At 47.9% G+C, this 20,402-nt stretch overlaps 2 protein-coding genes across 5 annotated transcripts in view; one reads left to right on the plus strand and one right to left on the minus strand.

Moving 5' to 3' along the window:
• The first annotated feature begins 486 nt into the window (after positions 1-486).
• zdhhc23b (zinc finger DHHC-type palmitoyltransferase 23b) lies at positions 487-7,984 on the plus strand. Of its 2 annotated transcripts, none has more exons than XM_024000828.2 (5): positions 487-801; positions 2,150-2,323; positions 2,436-3,137; positions 3,532-3,751; positions 6,360-7,984. In XM_024000828.2, exons 2-5 carry the CDS (start codon positions 2,187-2,189, stop codon positions 6,621-6,623), a joined length of 1,323 nt encoding a protein of 440 aa, XP_023856596.1. In that variant the 5' UTR covers positions 487-801; positions 2,150-2,186; the 3' UTR covers positions 6,624-7,984. The 2 variants fall into 2 exon arrangements, with proteins under 2 accessions (XP_023856596.1, XP_023856597.1); XM_024000829.2 differs by having other exon boundaries at positions 3,584-3,751.
• A 5,795-nt stretch (positions 7,985-13,779) lies between these two features.
• Positions 13,780-20,402, minus strand: part of ccdc191 (coiled-coil domain containing 191) — a 33,367-nt gene continuing 26,744 nt past the window's right edge. For 2 of the 3 annotated variants that reach the window (XM_070446633.1, XM_024000786.2), the window contains 3 exons: positions 16,428-16,580; positions 16,040-16,194; positions 13,780-14,280 (listed from right to left, as the gene is read on the minus strand). In XM_070446633.1, the coding sequence (XP_070302734.1) occupies positions 14,160-14,280; positions 16,040-16,194; positions 16,428-16,580 (429 nt within the window). In that variant the 3' untranslated portion in view covers positions 13,780-14,159. The remainder of the gene's footprint in view (positions 14,281-16,039; positions 16,195-16,427; positions 16,581-20,402) is intronic. The other variant, XM_070446634.1, reaches the window with a different exon arrangement.

Below are 20,402 nucleotides of genomic sequence, written 5' to 3' on the forward strand. Positions count from 1 at the left end.
GAAGTTAAATAGACTTCTGTCAGAAGAGACAACAGAGATTAAACAACCCGGGGAAGTAAATAGGTTTGATCTGATCCGATTGGCTTCTTTCCAGATCATAGGAAATCCACCATGGCTCAACACCTCGCCAATGTCACAGAAAGGAGCCGTAGCTCTCCAGTTGATAGGCTATACTTTGCCAACGACTGATCTTTGACCTTTGCTGAAACAACTTGGGACCCAAAATAGCCTTCCCCATAACATTTTACACTTTTGTCATTTAGCAGACGCTCTTATCCAGAGCTACTTACTGTAGTGAGTGCATACATTTTCGTACGAAAATATGTCTATGGGTTGAACAGTTAAAATAAACTCAATGTTTGCTTATTTAATTGAACATGCTATTGTTGATAGATAGTACCCTTGTCTTGATTCTGATTGGTAAAAATTATTCTGAGGGAAATAAAGGGTTACACCCTCTATTGACGTCAGAAGTATGAAGGAGAAACTGACTCCGCCACTCTCCACAGCACAGGCAGTCGTGTTGCCGCGGACTGACTAGACAACCCCAGCGACAGAGGAGGTGTAGGCTATGCGTGTCCCTCTGTCTGCTCTTCATACATACCGGCGGAAATTACTATCTGTTGAAAAGTGAATGGGTGACTATAGGGTTCCAGCGCTTTCCATGGTAGCCTCTATAGCAGTGACGCGCGCGGTCTGGGATAAGAATGACTTCAACATCGGAAGGGAGACGAAATAGCCTACATACCTTGTTGGATTAACAACATAATAGACTAAACTTGCAACAGGACAGTCGGGCAGGTAGGCTACGTGATTTGCATAGCTACATTCAGATTGCATTTTTAGGCATGTGCGGTTGTGAGCAACGTTGTCCTGAGGCCAGTCTCATTTCCTCTCCAGTTCAGTAGGCAGTTCCTAATGTTCCCTAGCCTACAGTTTTTAAGGAAGTAGGTACCTGTAGGTAGGCCATATGACTTTTCATAAAACTACATGAACACCAGTTATTTTCTATTACACGTGACATGTCTGTTCTATTGACGAGGGGGTTAAGTAGAGTCAAATGATAGCCCGCTATCCTTTACGCAACGATGGGCTGGCTACTTGGTATCAACTTTCCAGACGGTGACATTGTATCCAGAGGTTTAAGCAGATTGTCTACTTGTCTGTTACTCAGGGCAGGTTCCAGACATACGCGGTCGCTTAAGGCCCCGGCAGCTACCGGTCCCAATTTTTGTTTAGGAACTCAGTTTGTGTCTCAACATACTAATGCGTATTTTTTGGGGGGAAGAATAGTATAATACACCAGGTGCCATTTCGAAATGCAGCAGCAGTTTTTCTCTTATGTCAGGCACTGACAGCCACTCAGTTAGCCATGTCAGCAAATCATTTTTAGATTGGTAGTTAGTCTAGCCAGCTATTGAAACTTGTAGTAATGAATACCAACCGGGCACACAGGGCGCGTGCCCAGAGGCTACTACAATCTATATTAGATTGGTAGTAGCAAAAACATCAAGGCTAAATGCATTCACTATTCTCTGTATAGGCTAACCCATAATTAAACCCGTGAGCTTCATTTTCTAGGAAATTGGTAACCTTTTGAGGAGGGAAAGGCCTTTACTACATGGCAATTCCATTGGCCTGTGAATGCCACAACATATGTGGTTGATAGGCTATTCAGCAGTCCCCTTCACAGAGTAGCTGGCAGACAGCCCAATTTGTCGCCACGCTGTCGAGCCCAAATTGGTAGCAATGTCCTCTGCGCAAGGGCGCATTGGAGACCCACGAGAAACGAGCCTCTCCCGCTCAAATCAGTTGGTTCGGATTTCCAATTACAGCCAATACCATATAGAGCTAACAATGAATCTCCCTTCTCATCCTCCTCCTAGCCTCCCTCATTTGCAAGACATCTCCCACTGCAGAAGGGGTGGTTTGCACTGAGCAAAAATAAATAGTCTAATTTATCTGTACCCTGGGGATGCATCGACCATGCTTCCTGTGACTGAGGAGGTATTGGTGGGCTGGGTTATTGTTATAAAGGACCGGTAACCACGACTCCCCGCCACACATTTACCTCCATCAATCTGCATCCCCATGAGAATAGGACACACGCACACACCAACCCACTCTCGCTCACCCTTCATCTCTGCAGGAGACTGAAAACTTTCCAGGCTGACTGGCTGTCTGTCATGAAGAACCGAGCCAATGAGGTGTTGGAGCCGGATGAGCCTCTGTGCTGRTGTGAGTTTGTGGACCGTCAGGGGGAGCGGAGCCATGTGGCAGCCTGCTGCTGTGACTGTGAGGACCTGGACGATGCCTGTGACAGGTGAGGGAGTGGCTTACCCATCTACGGCCAGTTACCTTCACACTCTTAGCTAAATATTCTTCATCCAGTTTGGCATCACATCAGAAAGTAAATGTCTGCTTCTCTTCCTCAGATGGCTGAAGAAAGAGCCCCAGAAGGCAGATTCACTGTCCCGTCTGGTTACCATGGTGAGCGACCGCCTCCGTGTTCCCTGGTTCTGGGGCGGAGCTCGTCGTGTTGATCTATCGGTGCTGCCCCCGCTGCTCCTACTTCCTGTCCTCCTACACATCGCAGCCCTTCACTTCCTGTTGGGCATGGTGGTTCTGACCGCTCTACCGGTCCTGGTTCTATGGTACTACTACGTCACCCACCGTAAGAAGGGCCGGACTCTGTTCTTCCTCAGCCTGGCCCTGTTCTCCCTGGGCTACATGTACTACCTCTTCCTCACCGAGGTCTTCCCCAGGGGGGGCGTAGGGCTGACCCAGCTGGGTACAGTGACCCTGGGGGTGGCCCTCACTCTGGCCTCACTCATCCACACCAAGAGAGAGCCCGGCTACGTACGGCCTCACACGGCCGACGTCCACAGCACGGTGACCTATCACAGCTCACCTCCGGACAGAGACCCTGCCCACACTGGCCTCAACGGGGTCGGGCAGGAAGTGGTGCTAGCCAATCGGGGGAGTGGGTTGGAGCAGCAGGGCCAAGGGGTGGAGCAGAGGGAGAGTGGGCGGAGCAGGAAGTGGTGCTCTCTGTGCAGGGTGGTGCGGCCCCCCAGGGCGGGACACTGCAGGATCTGTGGTGTCTGTGTCCTGAGGCTGGACCACCACTGTGTCTGGTGGGTCCTCTTAACACTGTCTGTCTGGAAGAGGCCCTTCTCTATAATTTAGTACACATGCCATGTCTAAGCAGTGTCATGCCAGGCCTAAGAAGCAATGTTTAAGCAATTGTCAGTGACATTATCTTGCCTCTGTGTCATCAGCCATAGGCTTGTGTTTCTGAGTCACACTGATCTGTAATGCACAAAATCGTGCAAAAAATATATATAATTCAATCACTCGTTCAGATGTGTGTGTGTTTGTGTGTGTGTGTGTGTGTGTGTGTGTTTGCAGTAATCATGGGTTCTAAGTAAATATTACATTGTAGTCGTTAAGCAGCAGATGATCTCATCCAAATTACAAATCAGAGCTGTACTGTGTGTTTGTGTGTGTGGTTTAAATGCATGGTCTCAGTACTGTGTCTGTCTGTCTGTGTGTCGTGTCCGTCATGTCGCCACTGTGGCAGGATAAACAGTTGTGTGGGCCAGGCCAATCACCGCAGCTTCCTGTCGACACTCCTCCTCTTCCTGTTGACCTCTCTGTATGGGATCAGTCTGGTGCTGCGCAGCGTGTGTCCCCAACAGAACCTGCTCAGCGCCCTGCTCTACTGCCCAGGTGTCTACAATCAGTACAGGTAACAGGGATGCACAGGACACACCCATTCCTAGACACAAACTACCTTTGCGCCTATTGGCGATAGTATCTTCTGACCGGGGAGATTTGTTAAGAGCCCCGACGGTTGCTCTAAACATTAAGACTCATCGCTTGCGGTACTGTTTTGGAAACATATCAGTGATTTAAAAAATAAAAAAGGTAAATTACTTCACAACTTTTGTAGGGTTCGGGTTAGTGTTCCCACACGGCCATATCTCCATGTTACTGAGCTTGTTTACGGAGGACAGACGGAAGACATAGCTGCCACCTGTGCTAATCAGCTATCTAGTGTACTCCAAACACCTGTGTGTAAGCTGGGGAGGAAGTGTAGTTCCTCAGCTGGAGGCACACGGTGTATAGATCTGTTTAAAACTGCTACAGTAATTGTATATCTTTTTATTTGAAAGATTCTTTCTCGCTGACATGAAAGATAAGGGGCATATGTTTCGAAAACTGTTTAGAAAGCAGTGATTATTGGTGTTTTCTAAACGTTATAAAACAGCGTCGGAATTGTAGTTTACACGGAGCCAAATGTGGGCGAATGTAATGGCTGAAAACCCTACATACAGTGAAGATAGGTTTTTGAGCGCTAACACACAATGCACACAATCGTGTCCAGAATCACCAACAAACTAACATGGTCCTAGCCCACCAAGACAGTCGTGAAGAGGGCACGACAAAACCTATTCCACTTCAGGAGACTGAAAAGATTTGGCATGGGTCCTCAGATCCTCAAAAGGTTCGAGAGCATCCTGACAGGTTGCATCACTGCCTGGTATGGCAACTGCTTGTCCTCTGACCGCAAGGCACTACAAAGGGTAGTGTGTACGGCCCAGTACATCACTGGGGCCAAGCTTCCTGCCATCCAGGACCTCTATACCAGGCGGTGTCAGAGGAAGGCCCTAAAAATGGTCAGACTCCAGCCACCCTAGTCATAGACTAAGTCTAGGTCCAAGAGGCTTCTAAACAGCTTCTACCCCCAAGCCATAAGACTCCTGAACATCTAATCAAATGGCTACCCAGACTATTTGCATTGCCCCCCTTCCCTCTTTTACATTGCTGCTACTCTCTGTTTATTATCTATGTATAGTCGCTTTAATAACTCTACCTGCATGTACATATTACCTCGACTAACCGGTGCCCCCGCACATTGACTCTGTACCGGTACACCCTGTATATAGTCTCACTATTGTTATTTTACTGCTGCTCTTTAATTATTTGTGACTCATTTCTTTTTTTTCTCTTTTTTCTTAAAACTGCATTGTTGGTTAAGGGCTTATAAGTAAGCATTTCACTGTAAGGTTGTATTTGGCATATGAGACAAATACAATTTGATTTGATTTGCAGTATATGATGCACACACACACATGATTAGCTCACTCACACACACTATTAGGCATTAGAGGCTAAAATGAGCCTGTGAAATGAGGCGGTGTAGATCAATAGTGTCCTAAAATACCCACTGGCCCACAGCCAAATGGCTTCCTGGTCATTCTATAAGGGAACAAGTTATTTTTAATTTCATCAAATCAGTCTTTTCTTTATCTGGGACATTTAAAGCTGTGAGGTTTTGAAATAGCCAGGTATTTATAGGGGTAATGTAGGTTAATAAACATTTCTTTAAGAGATTACATCTTCGTATCTCCCCCAACCAAGCCTACTTCTTTATCAACCACTGACCCAGGTTTACAGAGCAGTTACTGTATGTGGCTCTGCCGGGTTTATTGTGTAAGAGTGAATGTGTGTGGATGCTGATGATGTGCGTTTTGATGTGTGTGTAGATTCGTTCCATGTCATTTCAACAAGCCATGACACCCACCATCTCAGATTTTTCTGAAATAATTTCTGTAGTTAGAAACATAAGATTATCATTCCTGAAACATTATTTAGTTACATATAATTAGACCTCTGAGAAATTAAGCTAATTGATTGCACCCAAATTGGCTATTTTAATTTATAGGATTCATATAATATTCAATGAAAATATTACCTAATATCTGATTTGGACCCAACTTTTTTTGTTTAAACAATGAGTAAGACATGAGGAATCCAAAGAAATTGTCCAAAGCAACCCACGGACCCCCCCGCCAATTCCACTCCAACAAGGAAAAAACTGTTCAGAAAAATCAGTTCTCTATATGTACTATATTTATTTAATATCATATACATTAAAATGGCCAATCTGGTTGCAATCAATTAGCTTAATTTCTCAAAATCAAATTATATTTCAATAAAATAATATTCCAGGAATGGTAATCTTATCTAACAACCAAAACTATTTCAGAACAAATTTGAGATGGTGGGTGTTGAAATCCTTTCTTGTGCTTTTTGAGGTGACACGACCCTGTAGTGTAACTGTATAGTATTGTCCACTATTCAGCGCTGTAACAAATGGTCTCTCTCAGCTTTGTGTGTGGCAGATCTGTAGAAATAACATTGGTGTTATCAATAGGGTGTAAGCTCCCCTTAGCCCATTGTTAACACATATCTGATTCCCAAAAATAAGGGGTGTGGGCTAGTGGCTAGGGATTGTTTTCAGGAATATATGAGTAATATTGGTGGCTAAAGTGTGTGTGTGTGTGTTCCAGCTCGGCACTGTGTTTCACCTGTGCGTGGTACAGCAGCATAGTGACCGGTGGCCTGCTGCACCTGCTGGTCCTGCAGCTCATCAACGTCAGCTACAACGTGACGGAGCGAGAGGTGCGCACCGCCCTCCGAGACAAGACCGCCCGCAGCCGCTACTGGGGCCTCGTCGTCGACACGGGAGTCTACTCACATGGTTTCCGTGGCAACTGGGCAGAGTTCCTGACAATGGGAGAAGGCCTGCACACACCCTCACCCAGTCTCACTGACTTGGTGTAGCTGAGCTGCTCATCATCGTCATTACACCTTTAGAAGTGACTGATCAATTGGACGATCCAGGTAGAAGTTGCCCACAGAAACAGATCTAGGATAATTTTACCCTCATACCACAGGAGGCTGCTAAGGGGAGGACGGCTCTTAATAATGGCTGTAACGGCGCAAATGGAATGGCATCAAACACGTGGAAACCATGTGTTTGGTGTATTTGATACCATTCCACTAATGCTGCTCCATCCATTACCACGAGCCCGTCCTCTCCAATTAAGGTGCCACCAACCTCCTGTGCCTCAAAGAATCCTGACTTGAACCGTTAGGGGGAAGAACACAAAACAGACCTTGGATCAGTGTCTAGGGGTAACTTCACCCTCAGTGATATGGGCTAGAGTTGAAGGATGAATCTGCTGTACTGTCTTTCACCAACAGATGGCAGCATATCTCCACCTCAGACTGTTCTGACTGCCATCACCTTCTCTCCCCAGTTGTCCCAAATATATATACACTAGATGACTGACAGGAGGCACTGTATTGAAGCYCCTCCATCTTGGCACTGCCCCACCGTTGTAAAAAATATTTTGGAAACTATAGAAATGCATTTACCAAATGTCTACATTAGTTTTTGCAATGTTTATTCTGTTACAGACACCTTAATGCAGCATTTCCCAAACTCTGTCATCAGGAACCCAAAGTGTGCATGTTTTGGTTTTTGCCCTAACATTACACAGCTGATTCAAATGATCAAAGCTTGATGATTAGTTGAGTATTTGAATCAGCTGGGTAATGCTAGGGTAAAAACCAAAATGTGCACCCCTTAGGATCCCGAGGACCAAGTTTGGGAAAACCTGCTAATAAATTACACTGAACAAAAACATAAAACGCAACATGTAAAGTGTTGGTCCCATGGTTCATGAGCTGAAATAAAAAATCCCAGACATTTTCCAAATGCACAAAAAGCATATTTCGCACAAATTTGTATACATCCCTATTGACCATTTCTCCTTTGACAATATAATCCATCCACCTGACAGGTGTGGTATATCAAGACACTGATTAAACAGCATGATCATTACACAGGTGCACCTTGTGCTGGGGACAATAAGACCACTTTAAAATCTGCAGTTTTGTCACACAACACAATGCGACAGATGTTTTGAGGGAGTGTGCAATTGTTAGGCTGACTGCAGGAATGTTCACCAGAGCTGTTGCAAGAGAACTGAATGTTAATTTCTCTACCATAAGCTGCCTCTGTCGTTTTAGAGAATTTGGCTGAGCTAAATTATTTAAAAAATTAAAGTACTAATGTTACTGTGACTAAGTACAAAAAAAATCCTAAATACACATTTTGTTCCTGAAACACTGTAGAATTCCATTCATTTCTATGGAGGACTGCTGCTACTGGGCAGGGCCAATATGGCTGACCGGTGTTTTCAAAGTCTCTCATTGGTGAATACATAGCAACAGCAATCCAGGGTTTATACTGTATAGATCATTGGTATCGCCACATCCGTGCCACTGGGAAACGTACACTCCTGTAGATCTGAAAAATTGAATGGTGAAACTTGCTAGCCAACCGAAAAAACAAGTCAGGAAAATCCTTGTCCTGCATTATTTTTATAGTTGGAAAAATAGATTTAGCAAGCAGTAGGTATTTATAATTACATGTGGAATGGAGCTTTATCATTGATGACATCACGTCCACCGTGTAGGACCTTAAATTATTCTGCAATAATTTATTTGAAAAACACKATTTCCATCATTTGTCGCAATAAAGTTTGACAAAATAAAAATCTACTCCTGTCGAACGAATAAGTGTTGTCGATGTTTAGAACATTTGTCCTATACTGTATCTGCCGTTTCCATTGGGCTACACACACGTTTTTTGGCGACATTGGTTCTTCCCCCAAATAAACCTGTAAATGGGAACCCTGCCTACAGTGATCGGTTCTGTTGTGAAGTAGCGCCCAAGTCAATACCCTGTCCCTTAGCTAAACCATTTCCTACAACTACAATAACACAACCACGTATGGTACCGTGACTGACAGCCCCAATCTCATCTCCACCTTTCCTTTTTTTTAATCTCTGCTTGACCTTGTCTCCCATTATTGGGTTGCAATTACTCCATGCAACTTTCATTCCTCCATCGATCGTTCTAACATTAATTCTCTCACCTTCCTCATTTTGTATCCCCTGCTGCGCCCTGTTTGCCCTTCATAAGCATGTTTGACCACAGTGAGCCCAAAGCCTCCCCTTTGTGAATGAAGCCAAGAAACTGGTGGACAAGCTGAAGCACCTTCCTGCTGAGGATTCGATCTACACCAGTGGGCCAGCAACCTTCCAGCAGTCATCGAACACCTACTTCAAGAGTCCAGGTCGGAGAGCAGTGAGCTGTGGTTAACCCAGGATGGTGTGGATCCCCAAGAGCGCACCCTTGGATTACAATGGCAATGTCTGTCTGACACTCTTGGAAATAAGCACGGTCACATGGAGAAAGTTGAACCCACCATGCGCAACATATATTGGATCCTTGCCAGCCAGTATGATCCACTTGGCTTCATCGTCCCATACACCACACGGTCCAAGGTTGTGGTCCAGAGGCTCTGGGATAAGAAAAGAGGGTGGGATGACCCAGACCTACCTGGGGAAGATCCTGAAGATCTTCTCCAAGTGTGGCTTATTTGGGAGAACGAATTTCCACAGCTGTCTCAGGTCACACTGCCAAGGTGTTACGTCTGCCCCGACATGGATCTCCCAACCAGCACAAGAAGTGTCCATGTCTTCAGTGATGCCTCAGAACGTGCGTACGTTGCCGTTGCGTACCTCCGTACTGAAGACGGCAAGAACAAGAGTGGCCCTGAAACGACAACAGTCGATGCCAAGTCTCGAGCTCTGCGCTGCACTCACCGGTGCCCAGCTGGCCATGGTCATTAGAAAATAACTCACCCTGGAAATCCATGAGGTCACGTACTGGTCAGATTCTACAACAGTCTTAACCTGGCTCCAGTCAGACTCTTGCAGGTACAAAGTATTTGTAGGCAGTGGTCTCTCCTTGATGTAGCRCAGTTCAACACTTTCCATGAGCTGGTGGAAGCTACAGTGCAGTTGCTACACAGGGCGGCCAGTAGTGCCGACAGCCCTTCAGCCGACGATTTCAAACTTCCCAGAAGACCTCTCCCTACTAGAGGCAATCYAGCCAATCCCTCCGAGCAGCCGTCTGGTGTATGACAACGACACCGGACTGTTTTGTGTTGGTCGCCTTCGGAGGTGTGACCAGCTGGGCCCTGACCTTCATCACCCAGTGGTTCTGGACCCAGGTCATCCCCTCACCAGGTTGCTGATCAAGAAATATGATGAGCAGCTGAGGCACRCTGGCCCAGAGAGGGTGTTTGCTGAGTTACATCGAAGGTTCTGGATTGTGAGAGGGAGGGCAGCCAATCGCCATTTTCAGTTTGGCTGCACCAAATGCAGGAAGTGGCGAGGCCAGCCAGATGTACCTAGGATGGTTGACCTGCCTCCAGCCCGACTGTGTCTCCACAAGCCCACATAAGATCCTGTCCGACCGGAGAACAAATTTCAAGGGAGGGTAGCGAGAGTTACAGGAGGCCTTCATGACTCTCCACTCACAGCTCCAAGAACAGTTAGCCAGTCAGAAGATTRGCATCGCCTTCAACCCACGAAGTGCACCACACTTTGGAGGATGCTGGGAGAGGGAGATCAGATCCATCAAGACTGCCCTGCAAACCACCCTTGGTGCACAGACTCATCTCCAATTAGYTGCTGAGGACTGTCCTAATCGAAATAGAAGGGATCTTGAACTCCAAGCCCTTGGGATATGTATCGTTGGACATCGCGGATCCGGATCCAATCACTCCTAAAGTCACAAAAGATGGAGACACAGCCAGGTTCTAGCCAACCATTTCTGGAACTGCTTCACATGGAACTACTTACCTGCACTTCAAGGCCGCCATAAGTGGCACAGGGATAAGGAAGACCTTGTAGATGGGACCGTTGTGATGATTGTGGATGATCAGTCTCCTAGGGCAAGCTGGCAAGTTGGAACTATCAAGTCAGTTATCCCTGGAGCAGACAGGAAAGTGAGGACAGCAGAGATCCAAGTCAAGGACAGAACCTACGTCAGGCCTGTTGCTCGACTCCAGCTGCCCCCCATTCCTCAAGAAGCTACTGACCCTTAGTTGGCTTGTCAGTTGAAGCAAATATGTACAACACATTTGGAGGCGGCTGTAAAAACGACCAGCTCAACTCCTTTCTAAAGACCCCAACTTTCTTTTGGTTTGTCTGTTGGAATAAGGTCACGCCAATCAGCAGCCTTTTTCCCCGGGACTTAGCATAATCCCTCTCCTGCTAGTTCTACCTTGGAAGAAATTGCTTTTCTTTCTGATGTTTATTGTGCGTGCAGCTAAATGTAAGTGCCKAAAAAATCCTGATGTCATGTTGTTTGGAGCTAAATAGTGTCTGTTGTAAATACAGTTGAAGTCGGAAGTTTACATACACTTAGAATCATTAAAACTTGTTTTTCAACAACTCCACCAATTTCTTCTTAACAAACTATAGTTTTGGCAAGTCGGTTAGGACATCTACTTTGTGCATGACACAAGTCATTTTTCCAACAATTGTTTACAGACAGATTATTTCAGTTATAGTTCATGGTATCACAATTCCAGTGGGTCAGAAGTTTACATACAATAAGTTGACTGTGCCTTTAAACAGCTTGGAAAATTCCAGAAAATGATTTAGAAGCTTCTGATAGGCTAATTGACATAATTTGAGTCAACTGGAGGTGTACCTGTGGATGTAATTCAAGGCCTAAATTCAAACTCAGTGCCTCTAATTTCCAAACGCCTGAAGGTACCACGTTCATCTGTACAAACAATAGTACGCAAGTATAAACACCATGGGACCAAGCAGCCATCATACCGCTCAGGAAGGAGATACGTTCTGTCTCCTAGAGATGAACGTACTTTGGTGCGAAAAGTGCAAATCAATCCCAGAACAGCAAAGAATCTTGTGAAGATGCTGGAGGAAACATGTACAAAGTATCTATATCCACAGTAAAACGAGTCCTATATCGACGTAACCTGAAAGGCTGCTCAGCAAGGAAGAAGCCACTGCTCCAAAACCGCCATAAAAAAGCCAGACTACGGTTTGCCACTGCACATGGGGACAAAGATCGTGCTTTTTGGAGAAATGTCCTCTGGTCTGATGAAACAAAAATAGAACTGTTTTGCCATAATGACCATCGTTAAGTTTGGAGGAAAAYGGGGGAGGCTTGCAAGCCGAAGAACACCATCCCAACCGTGAAGCACGGGGGTTTCAGCATCATGTTGTGGGGGTGCTTTGCTTCAGGAGGGACTGGTGCACTTCACAAAATAGATGGCATCATGAGGGAAGAAAATTATGTGGATATATTGAAGCAACATCTCAAGACATCAGGCGTCAGGAAGTTAAAGCTTGGTCGCAAATGGGTCTTCCAAATGGACAATGACCACAAGCATACTTCCAAAGTTGTGGCAAAATGGCTTAAGGCCAGAAAGTCAAGGTATTGGAGTGGCCATAACTGAAAAAGCGTGTGCGAGCAAGGAGGCCTACAAACCTGACTCAGTTACACCAGATCTGTCAGGAGGAATGGGCTAAAATTCACTCAACTTAGTGGGAAGCTTGTGGATGGCTACCCAAAACGTTTGACCCAAGTTAAACAATTTCAAGACAATACTAACAAATACTAATTGAGTGTATGTAAACTTCTGACCCACTGGGAATGTGATGGAAGAAATAAAAGCTGAAATAAATAATTCTCAACTATTATTCTGACATTTCACATTCTTAAACTAAAGTGGTGATCCTAACTGACCTAAGACAGGGAATTTTTACTCGGATTAAATGTCAGGAATTGTGAAAAACGGAGTTTAAACGTATTTGGGTAAGGTGTATGTAAACTTCCGACTTCAACTGCATGTACCATTTGTGTTAAACTTGCTAGCTAGCTCGTGTACACAAGCAAGTGTTAGCATTAGCATCGTCATACTGAATGCATTACTATTTAGCGATTAGCATTTGTCTGTGGCGCTAAGCTATTTTCGGTTGTAGATCGCTTATGCTTATTGTTTTATAATGTGTAGATATTTTGACATTGCTCTATTGTCCTTTGTGCATCTAGCATGTGTTTGGGTCCACACAGCCTGTTTAGTTGTTGACATGGAAATATGCATTTTTTCCCCATACTGTGCAATAGCCTAAGTTCTCCTTTCTTTACAGAACCACAATTAGTATCAGAGAGAGTGGTTTTGTATGTGGAGCTTAATTAAACCCTTGAACTGGAACTACTGCTTTCTCGTGTTCCGAAGGACACGCTGTCGCCACCGGCCTAAAATCCAGCATCTCTAAGTTTAACCCTTTTTATTGGTCCTTCGAATTCATAAACAACCCATATTTTTCAATAGTGCACAATGTAAAAACATAATATTCCACAAATGACAGGTAATGTATCAACATTTTTGCTTTTTATAATKAACAATGTCTTTTAAAGGGTAATTAGTTTCTAGGGCACAGCATGTGCTTCAAAACTGGCTAGAATTCATAGAGGCTTTATCTCAATCCATTAAAACATCTGCTTCTCTGGTGCTCCTAAATGTTGTTGTGCTACCCTGGTTGTAGTGCCTTTCTTTGCCGGGAGAGTGAAAGCAAACAAACCACTTGACCCCAAAAAACCTAGGCCCCAGCCATGATGTTCCTTTCAACACTGATTAACACTCCTGTAGAAAGGAACAGCTGTTGTCAATAGATGTTCTTCTTATGTGTAACTGCTTGGTGAGCTTCAGAAATAGGCCATGGGTTTGTATTAAACAGCATCATGTTGATACATCTCTGTAGACTGAGGCTGGTCAGGATCATTAGTGTTGATACGTCTCTGTAGACTGAGGCTGGTCAGGATCATTAGTGTTGCTACGTCTCTATAGACTGAGGCTGGTCAGGATCATTAGTGTTGATACGTCTCTGTAGACTGAGGCTGGTCAGGATCATTAGTGTTGATACGTCTCTGTAGACTGAGCTTGGTCCAGGATTTTTCATTTTCTTAGTGGTTTGTTGGGGCGGGCTTTTTTAAGTGAATAAAGCAACAAAAACACAAAACACAGTGCAACTCGCTTATGGTGATATGCTTTTTTATCCTTATTGATGCCTTCAAGCGTCTGTCAAATTACATCAAACTGTGACTTCAATGATACACAAATAAAACAAATTCAATAACCTGAACATACGTTCAGTTTTTAACGAGTCATTGGTGTTACAAAAGTTTTCCAAACGGTCTTCATAAAGTTATATCCAGCTTTCTCTGGCCATTAAGGATGACAAACAGCCTGTGTGTGTACTTGTTACACCAGCAACAAGCCACATTTATTGGCTCCCATCTGCTGGATTATGCTGTATTGAAGTATTCCGTCGTGTCTGCCTGTGTGTGTCCTGTGAGTCACAGCAGGGCTTGTCCCCATTGAAAGTTCAGAGGAGAGGAGCGGAAGTCAGGTAGGACTCTCTGCCACTCTGCGTCTCAGCTTCTCCCTCCTGGTTTCCCTCTCTCTCTCCTCACGCAGCCACCCTGGATACTGTCTCCAGGCCTGGAAACAACTCCGCACCGCTCGCCTGGGACGGACAAGAGAGGAACACACACACGACAGTGAGGGAACAGGGAAGCAGACAGAACAACTTAGAAGAAGCCCTTACAACACCAGAAGTTATACAGTAACAAAGTGAGCTAGTACATATGGAGCATGTCTGCATCTTATACAGCAGGCGTAAGGGATGAGACGGGGGTAAGGGCTGAGACGGGGGTAAGGGCTGAGACGGGGGTAGGGCTGACGGGGGTAAGGGCTGAGAGGGGGTGAAGGCTGAGACGGGGTAAGGGCTGAGACGGGGGGTAAGGGCTGAGAGGGGGTAAGGGCTGATGAGACGGGGTAAGGCTGAGACGGGGGTAAGGGCTGAGACGGGGGTAAGGGCTGAGACGGGGAAGGGCTGAGACGGGGTAAGGGCTGAGACGGGCGTAAGGGCTGAGACGCGGGGTAAGGGCTGAGACGGGGTGAAGGGCTGAGACGGGGGTAAGGGCTGAGACGGGGGTAAGGGCTGAGAACGGGGGGTAAGGGCTGGACGGGGGTAAAGGCTGAGACGGGCGTAAGGGCTGAGACGGGGGGTAAAGGCTGAGACAGGGTAAAGGCTCGAGACGGGCGTAAAGGCTGAGACGGGCGTAAAGGTGAGGCTGAGACGGGCGTAAAGGCTGAGACGGGCGTAAAGGCTGAACGGGGGTAAAGGCTGAGACGGGGGTAAAGGCTGAGACGGGGGTTAAAGGCTGAGACGGGGTAAGGCTGAGAGGGGTAAAGGCTGAGCCGGGCGTAAAGGCTGAGACGGGGTAAGGTGAGACGGGGGTAAGGCTGAGACGGGTTAAAGGCTAGACGCGGCGTAAAGGCTGAGAACGGGCCGGTAAAGGCTGAGACGGGGGTAAGGGCTGAGACGGGGGTAAGGGCTGAGACGGGTTAAAAGCTGAGACGGGCGTAAAGGCTGAGACGGCGTAAAGTCTGAGACGGGCTAAAGGCTGAGACGGGCGTAAAGGCTGAGACGGGGTAAAGGCTGAGACGGGGGTAAAGGCTGAGACGGGGTAAAGGCTGAGACGGGGTAAACGGCTGAGCCGGACGTAAAGGCTGAGACCGGGGTAGGGCTGAGCGGGGGAAGGGCTGAGACGGGGTTAAAGGCTGAGACGGGCGTAAGGCTGAGACGGGCGTAAAGGCTGAGACGGCGGTAAGGGCTGAGACCGGGGGTAAGGGCTCGAACGACGGGGTTAAAAGCTGAGACGGGCGTAAAGGCTGAGACGGGCGTAAAGGCTGAGACCGGGTAAGGGCTGAGACGGGCGTAAAGGCTGGAGCGGGCGTAAAGGCTGAGACGGGCGTAAAGGTGAAACGGGGTAAGGGCTGAGACGGCGGGGTAAGGGCTGAGAGGGCGTAAGGGCTGGACGTAAGGGCGAGACGGGGTAAACGCTCGAGACGGGGGTAAAGGCTGAGACCGGCGCGGGAAGGCTGAGACGGGGGTAAGGGCTGCAGACGGGCGTAAGGGCTGAGACGGGCGTGAAGGGCTGAGACAGGACGTAAGGGCTGTGAGACAGGCGTAAGGCTGAAGACAGGCAGTAAGGGCTGAGACAGGCGTAAGGGCTGAGACAGGCGTAAGGGCTGAGACAGGCGTAAGGGCTGAGACAGGCGTAAGGGCTGAGACAGGCGTAAGGCTTCTAGGACAGGTAGAATGCTTCTAGGACAGGTAGAATGCTTCTAGGACAGGTAGAATGCTTCTAGGACAGGTAGAATGCTTCTAGGACAGGTGTTATTGGTAAAGGAAGTAAGGCCCAGGTAAACACACCCACCTATCACTGTGTCCCTGAGCCTGCTGCTCCCGGACCCACTCCACCATCCTCTCCTGGGTCACGTGATCTAGTAACGCGATCAGAGCCCTCCTCAGAGTGTGCATGTGCCAGAACCGGTCGGCCTGCCCCTCTAGAACCATGCGGTGGTCCTTCAACTGAGACAGAACAGGTCAAACAGAATGAGTCAGGTTTGGATACAGTACACATCATGGACAGACTGTCCATCTCATTGAGCCAAATATACAAAAGACTATCCACCGCAACACTATTAAACTGTAATCAGTATTCAAATGTTTTGTGTGTTGGAAAAAAGACAGTGGCCATTTGTATGAGTTTCTACTTGTGCATGTGAGAGTTTGTGTTTGTGTGTACGTGTTCATGCCCTAACCCTTTTCCAGTTGCCCAGGCTCCTCCGTAGCAGGATGTGTTGATGCAGTTGTTTGGCAGAGGCTCGTTTCTGAGCCAGGGACTCGCCTGTTACCTGCTGCCAGGACAGGATGCACCGTTTCAGGAGAGACTGTCTGTGATGAGCCCTGGCCAGCTGGAGGGGAATTAAAATAATACTGTGTACTCATCCACACCTATTCACATGTGTCAGGTAACACACAATGGCATGGTATAAAGGGATAAGGCGTCTCCTCGCCATTGAGGCTTACAAGTGGTGAAAATATATTTAAGCAATAAGGCCAGAGGGGGTGTGGTATATGGCCAATATGTCAAGGCTAAGGTGTTCTAGGATACAGCCCTTAGCCGTGGTATATTGGCCATATAACACAAACCCCCGAGGTGCCTTATTGCTAATATAAACTGGCTACCAGCATAATTAGAGCAGTAAAACTAAATGTTTTGTCATACCCCTGGTATACGGTCTGATATACCACGGCTGTCAGCTAATCAGCATTCAGGGCTCGAACCACCCAGTATATAATATAAATTTGACCCTAGATGCTATACTGCATTCTTTTCAACCTCATGGTCTTTAAAGAAGTTAGGACGTTGACCACTAGTAAATAAAGATAGTTGTCAAGGAATGCTGTTGGGAGTCAAGGTATGCTGTTGGGAGTCAAGGTATGCTAGTGTCGAAGGAATGCCAATGTTGCCGGCGAGATAAAGGCACAAGAGAAAAGGAGGCCGGGATGCAATGACGAACCCTGGTTGCGGAGGAACCGGCTGCACCCAGCAAGCCAATAATAGCCAGGCTCTCAGGGGAGATCAAGGTAAAATGGCCGAAGGTTAGGGGACCGTCAAGAGGGATAGATGTGACTGTTGGGGGAATATCAAGCGGGAGGTAGCCGGAGATGGCCTTCGAGAGTAACACAGGGATAATGCACCCCGTGCAGGCTTCGGGAATGCGACGACGACCAGAGCAGAGGGGAAGGGTATGAAGCGTTCGGGGAGTCCAAAGGCTAATCCATAACAAAACAGTTGGGAAAGTCAACGGTGGTGCTTGTTGGGGAGTTCGAAGGCGGTATGCCTGGCCCTTTGGAGGAGTTCAAGCGGTATGCTTTGGGATTCGAAAGCGAGTAGTGCGTGGTTGCGAAGATCAAGGGGGATACGTTAGTTGGAAGGAGGTCAAAGGTATATAAAGCTGATGAGGATTCACGGAGAGGTATGCTGTGGAAGGAGTTCAAGAGGTTAGACGCCAGTAGCGAGAAGGGTAGGAGAGACATGAGAGTTATTTGAAGCTGTTCAGTTGCTCAAAACTTGCAATTACAAGTGATTGAACAATTGCTGCTGAATGTCACACACATCTATTTTCACAATCTTACGTTCACCTTCCCTGTCCAGTACAATCATCTGGTCACTCCATCTGGCAGCTCCACTACCTGCAGACCCCTCCTCCAATCACACTCTCTGCTCTGCCGTAGCTGAGCCCCTGGCTAACTTTACTCCAGATTCACTTACTCTGCTCCCCGCCCACGCGATCCTCCGGCCACACCTGTCCTCTATACACATATACCAATCCAATTAAAGCAGGCAGCCCACCTACTCCTCCTCTACTGCTGCCTCTCTCCACCTCTCTGCCTTTCACGCCCTACGCCTCTCTCGCATCGGTGCTTCAACTGATTAAGAGCGCCTCGCGACATAGCGTCCGTCGTCTAGATGCTCATACAGGCGATTCCTCTCCTCCGTTCTGGCCTGAACACTCAACTGTCCTCTGGCAGACGCAATCATGCAAAAGCAATGTACCTCTCCTCCTCCTACTGACCGTCATGCACTGTCCATCAGTAGGCACTGCGGATAACAAACTTACCTCCTACCGATCAAACAACTTGACATGCTCGACTTCCGGTATGAGGGCCGATGCTGGCCATTGCCTAACTCCAGGTTCAGCCTCAGCGTCTGTGTGCTGTTGCTAGCCTCGCCACTTCCTCTCACTCATCTTAGCCTCTGCACTTCCTCTCCATCTCTAGGCCGACCTCACGTGTCGCTGCTCCAATCCTCATCAGTCTTCACCTTCCATCTAGCCGCTCACAGTTTCACTCTCTCCTACTCTCTGGCAGTCGTCAGCGTCCTATAGCCGTCTCCACTTCGCTCTCCCTGTTCAGCTCAGCTTCCTCTAGCCTCTCGAGCTCCTCTGAGCCCCGGGTGCTACTATCTTCTACCTCACGAGCCTCAAGCTTCCTCATACTTGCCTGCTTTACAGAGCCGTCTCTTAAGTCCACTCTCTGGAATGTAGCCTCATGCCTTCGGCTCGTCATCCCCCTCAGACCACCTCACTCTTGGCGCTCATTCCCGCTTGGCGCTGCTAGCCTCTCACTTCCTCTCGCCCTCTCCTCTAGCCTCTCACTTCCTCTCTCCTCTCTAGCATCTCACTTCCTCTCTCTCCTCTAGCCCTCTTCACTTCCTCTCCTCCTCTAGGCCTCTCACTTCCTCTTCCTCCCTAGCCTCTCCACTCCTCTCGTCCTCCTCAGCCTCTCACTTCCCTCTGCCTCTCCTCTAGCCTCTCACTTCCTCTCCTCCTCTAGCCTCTCACTCTCTCTCCTCCTCTAGCCTCTCACTTCCTCTCTGCCTCTCCTCTAGCCTCTCACTTCCCTCCTCCTCGAGCATCTCACTCCTCTCTCCTCCTCTTAGCTCTCACTCCTCTCTCCTCCTCTAGCCTCTCACTCCCTCTCCTCCTCTAGCCTCTCACTTCCTCTGCCTCTCCTCTAGCCTCTCACTTCCTCTCTCCTCCTCTAGCCTCCACCTCCTCTCTCCTCCTCTAGCCTCTCACTTACCTCTAGCATCTCACTTCCTCTCTCCTCCTCTAGCCTCTCACCTCCCTCTAGCCTCTCACTTTCCTCTCCTCCTCTAGCCTCTCACTTCCTCTCTTGCCTCTTTCCTCTAGCATCTCACTTCCTCTCTCCTCCTCTAGCCTCTCACTTCCTCTCTGCCTCTCCTCTAGCATCTCACTGCCTCTCTCCCTCTCTAGCTCTCACCTCCTCTCTCCTCCTCTAGCCTCTCACTTCCTCTCTGCCCTCTCCTCTTAGCATCTCACTTCCTCTTCCTCCTCTAGCCTCTCACTTCCTCTCTCCTCCTCTAGCCTCTCACTTCCTCCTCTCCCTCCTCAGCCTCTCACTTCCTCTCTCCTCCTCTAGCCTCTCACTTCCTCTCTGCCTCTCCTCTAGCCTCTCACTCCTCTCTCCTCCTCTAGCCTCTCACTTCCTTCTCTCCTCCTCTTAGCCTCTTCACTCCTCTCTGCCTCTCCTCAGCATCTCCACTTCCTCTCTCCTCTCTACCTCCACTATCCTCTCCTCCTCTAGCCTCACCTCCTCTCTCCTCCTCTAGCCTTCTCACTCCTCTCTCCTCTCTAGCCTCTCACTTCCCTCATGCCTCCTCTAGCCTCTCACTTCCTCTCTCCTTCCTCTAGGCCTCTCACTCTTAGCCTCTCACTTCTCTCTCCTCCTGCTAGCCTCTCACTCTCCCTCTCCCTTCCTCTAGCCTCTCCCACTTTCCTAGCTCCTACTTCCTCTAGCCCTCACTTCCTCCTCTTTGCCTTTCCTCTAGCAATCTCACTTCCTCTCTCCTCCTCTAGCCTCTCACTTCCTCTCTGCCTCTCCTCTAGCATCTCACTTCCTCTCTCCTCCTCTAGCCTCTCACTTCCCTCCTCTGCCTCTCCTCTAGCATCTCACTTCCTCTCTCTCTCCTCTAGCATCTCACTTCCGCTCTCGCTCCTCTAGCCTCTCACTTTCCTCTCTCCTCCTCTAGCCTCTCACCCTCTCTCCTCCTCTGAGCATCTCACCTTCCTCTTCTCTCGCCTTAGCCTCTCACTTCCGCTTCTGCCTCTCCTCTAGCATCTCACTTCCTCTCTGCCTCTCCTCTAGCATCTCACTTCCTCTCTCCTCCTCTAGCCTCTCACTTCCTCTCTCCTCCTCTAGCCGTA

Source organism: Salvelinus sp. IW2-2015, linkage group LG14 (assembly GCF_002910315.2).
Source record: "Salvelinus sp. IW2-2015 linkage group LG14, ASM291031v2, whole genome shotgun sequence".
Classification (NCBI taxonomy): Eukaryota; Metazoa; Chordata; class Actinopteri; order Salmoniformes; family Salmonidae; genus Salvelinus; species Salvelinus sp. IW2-2015.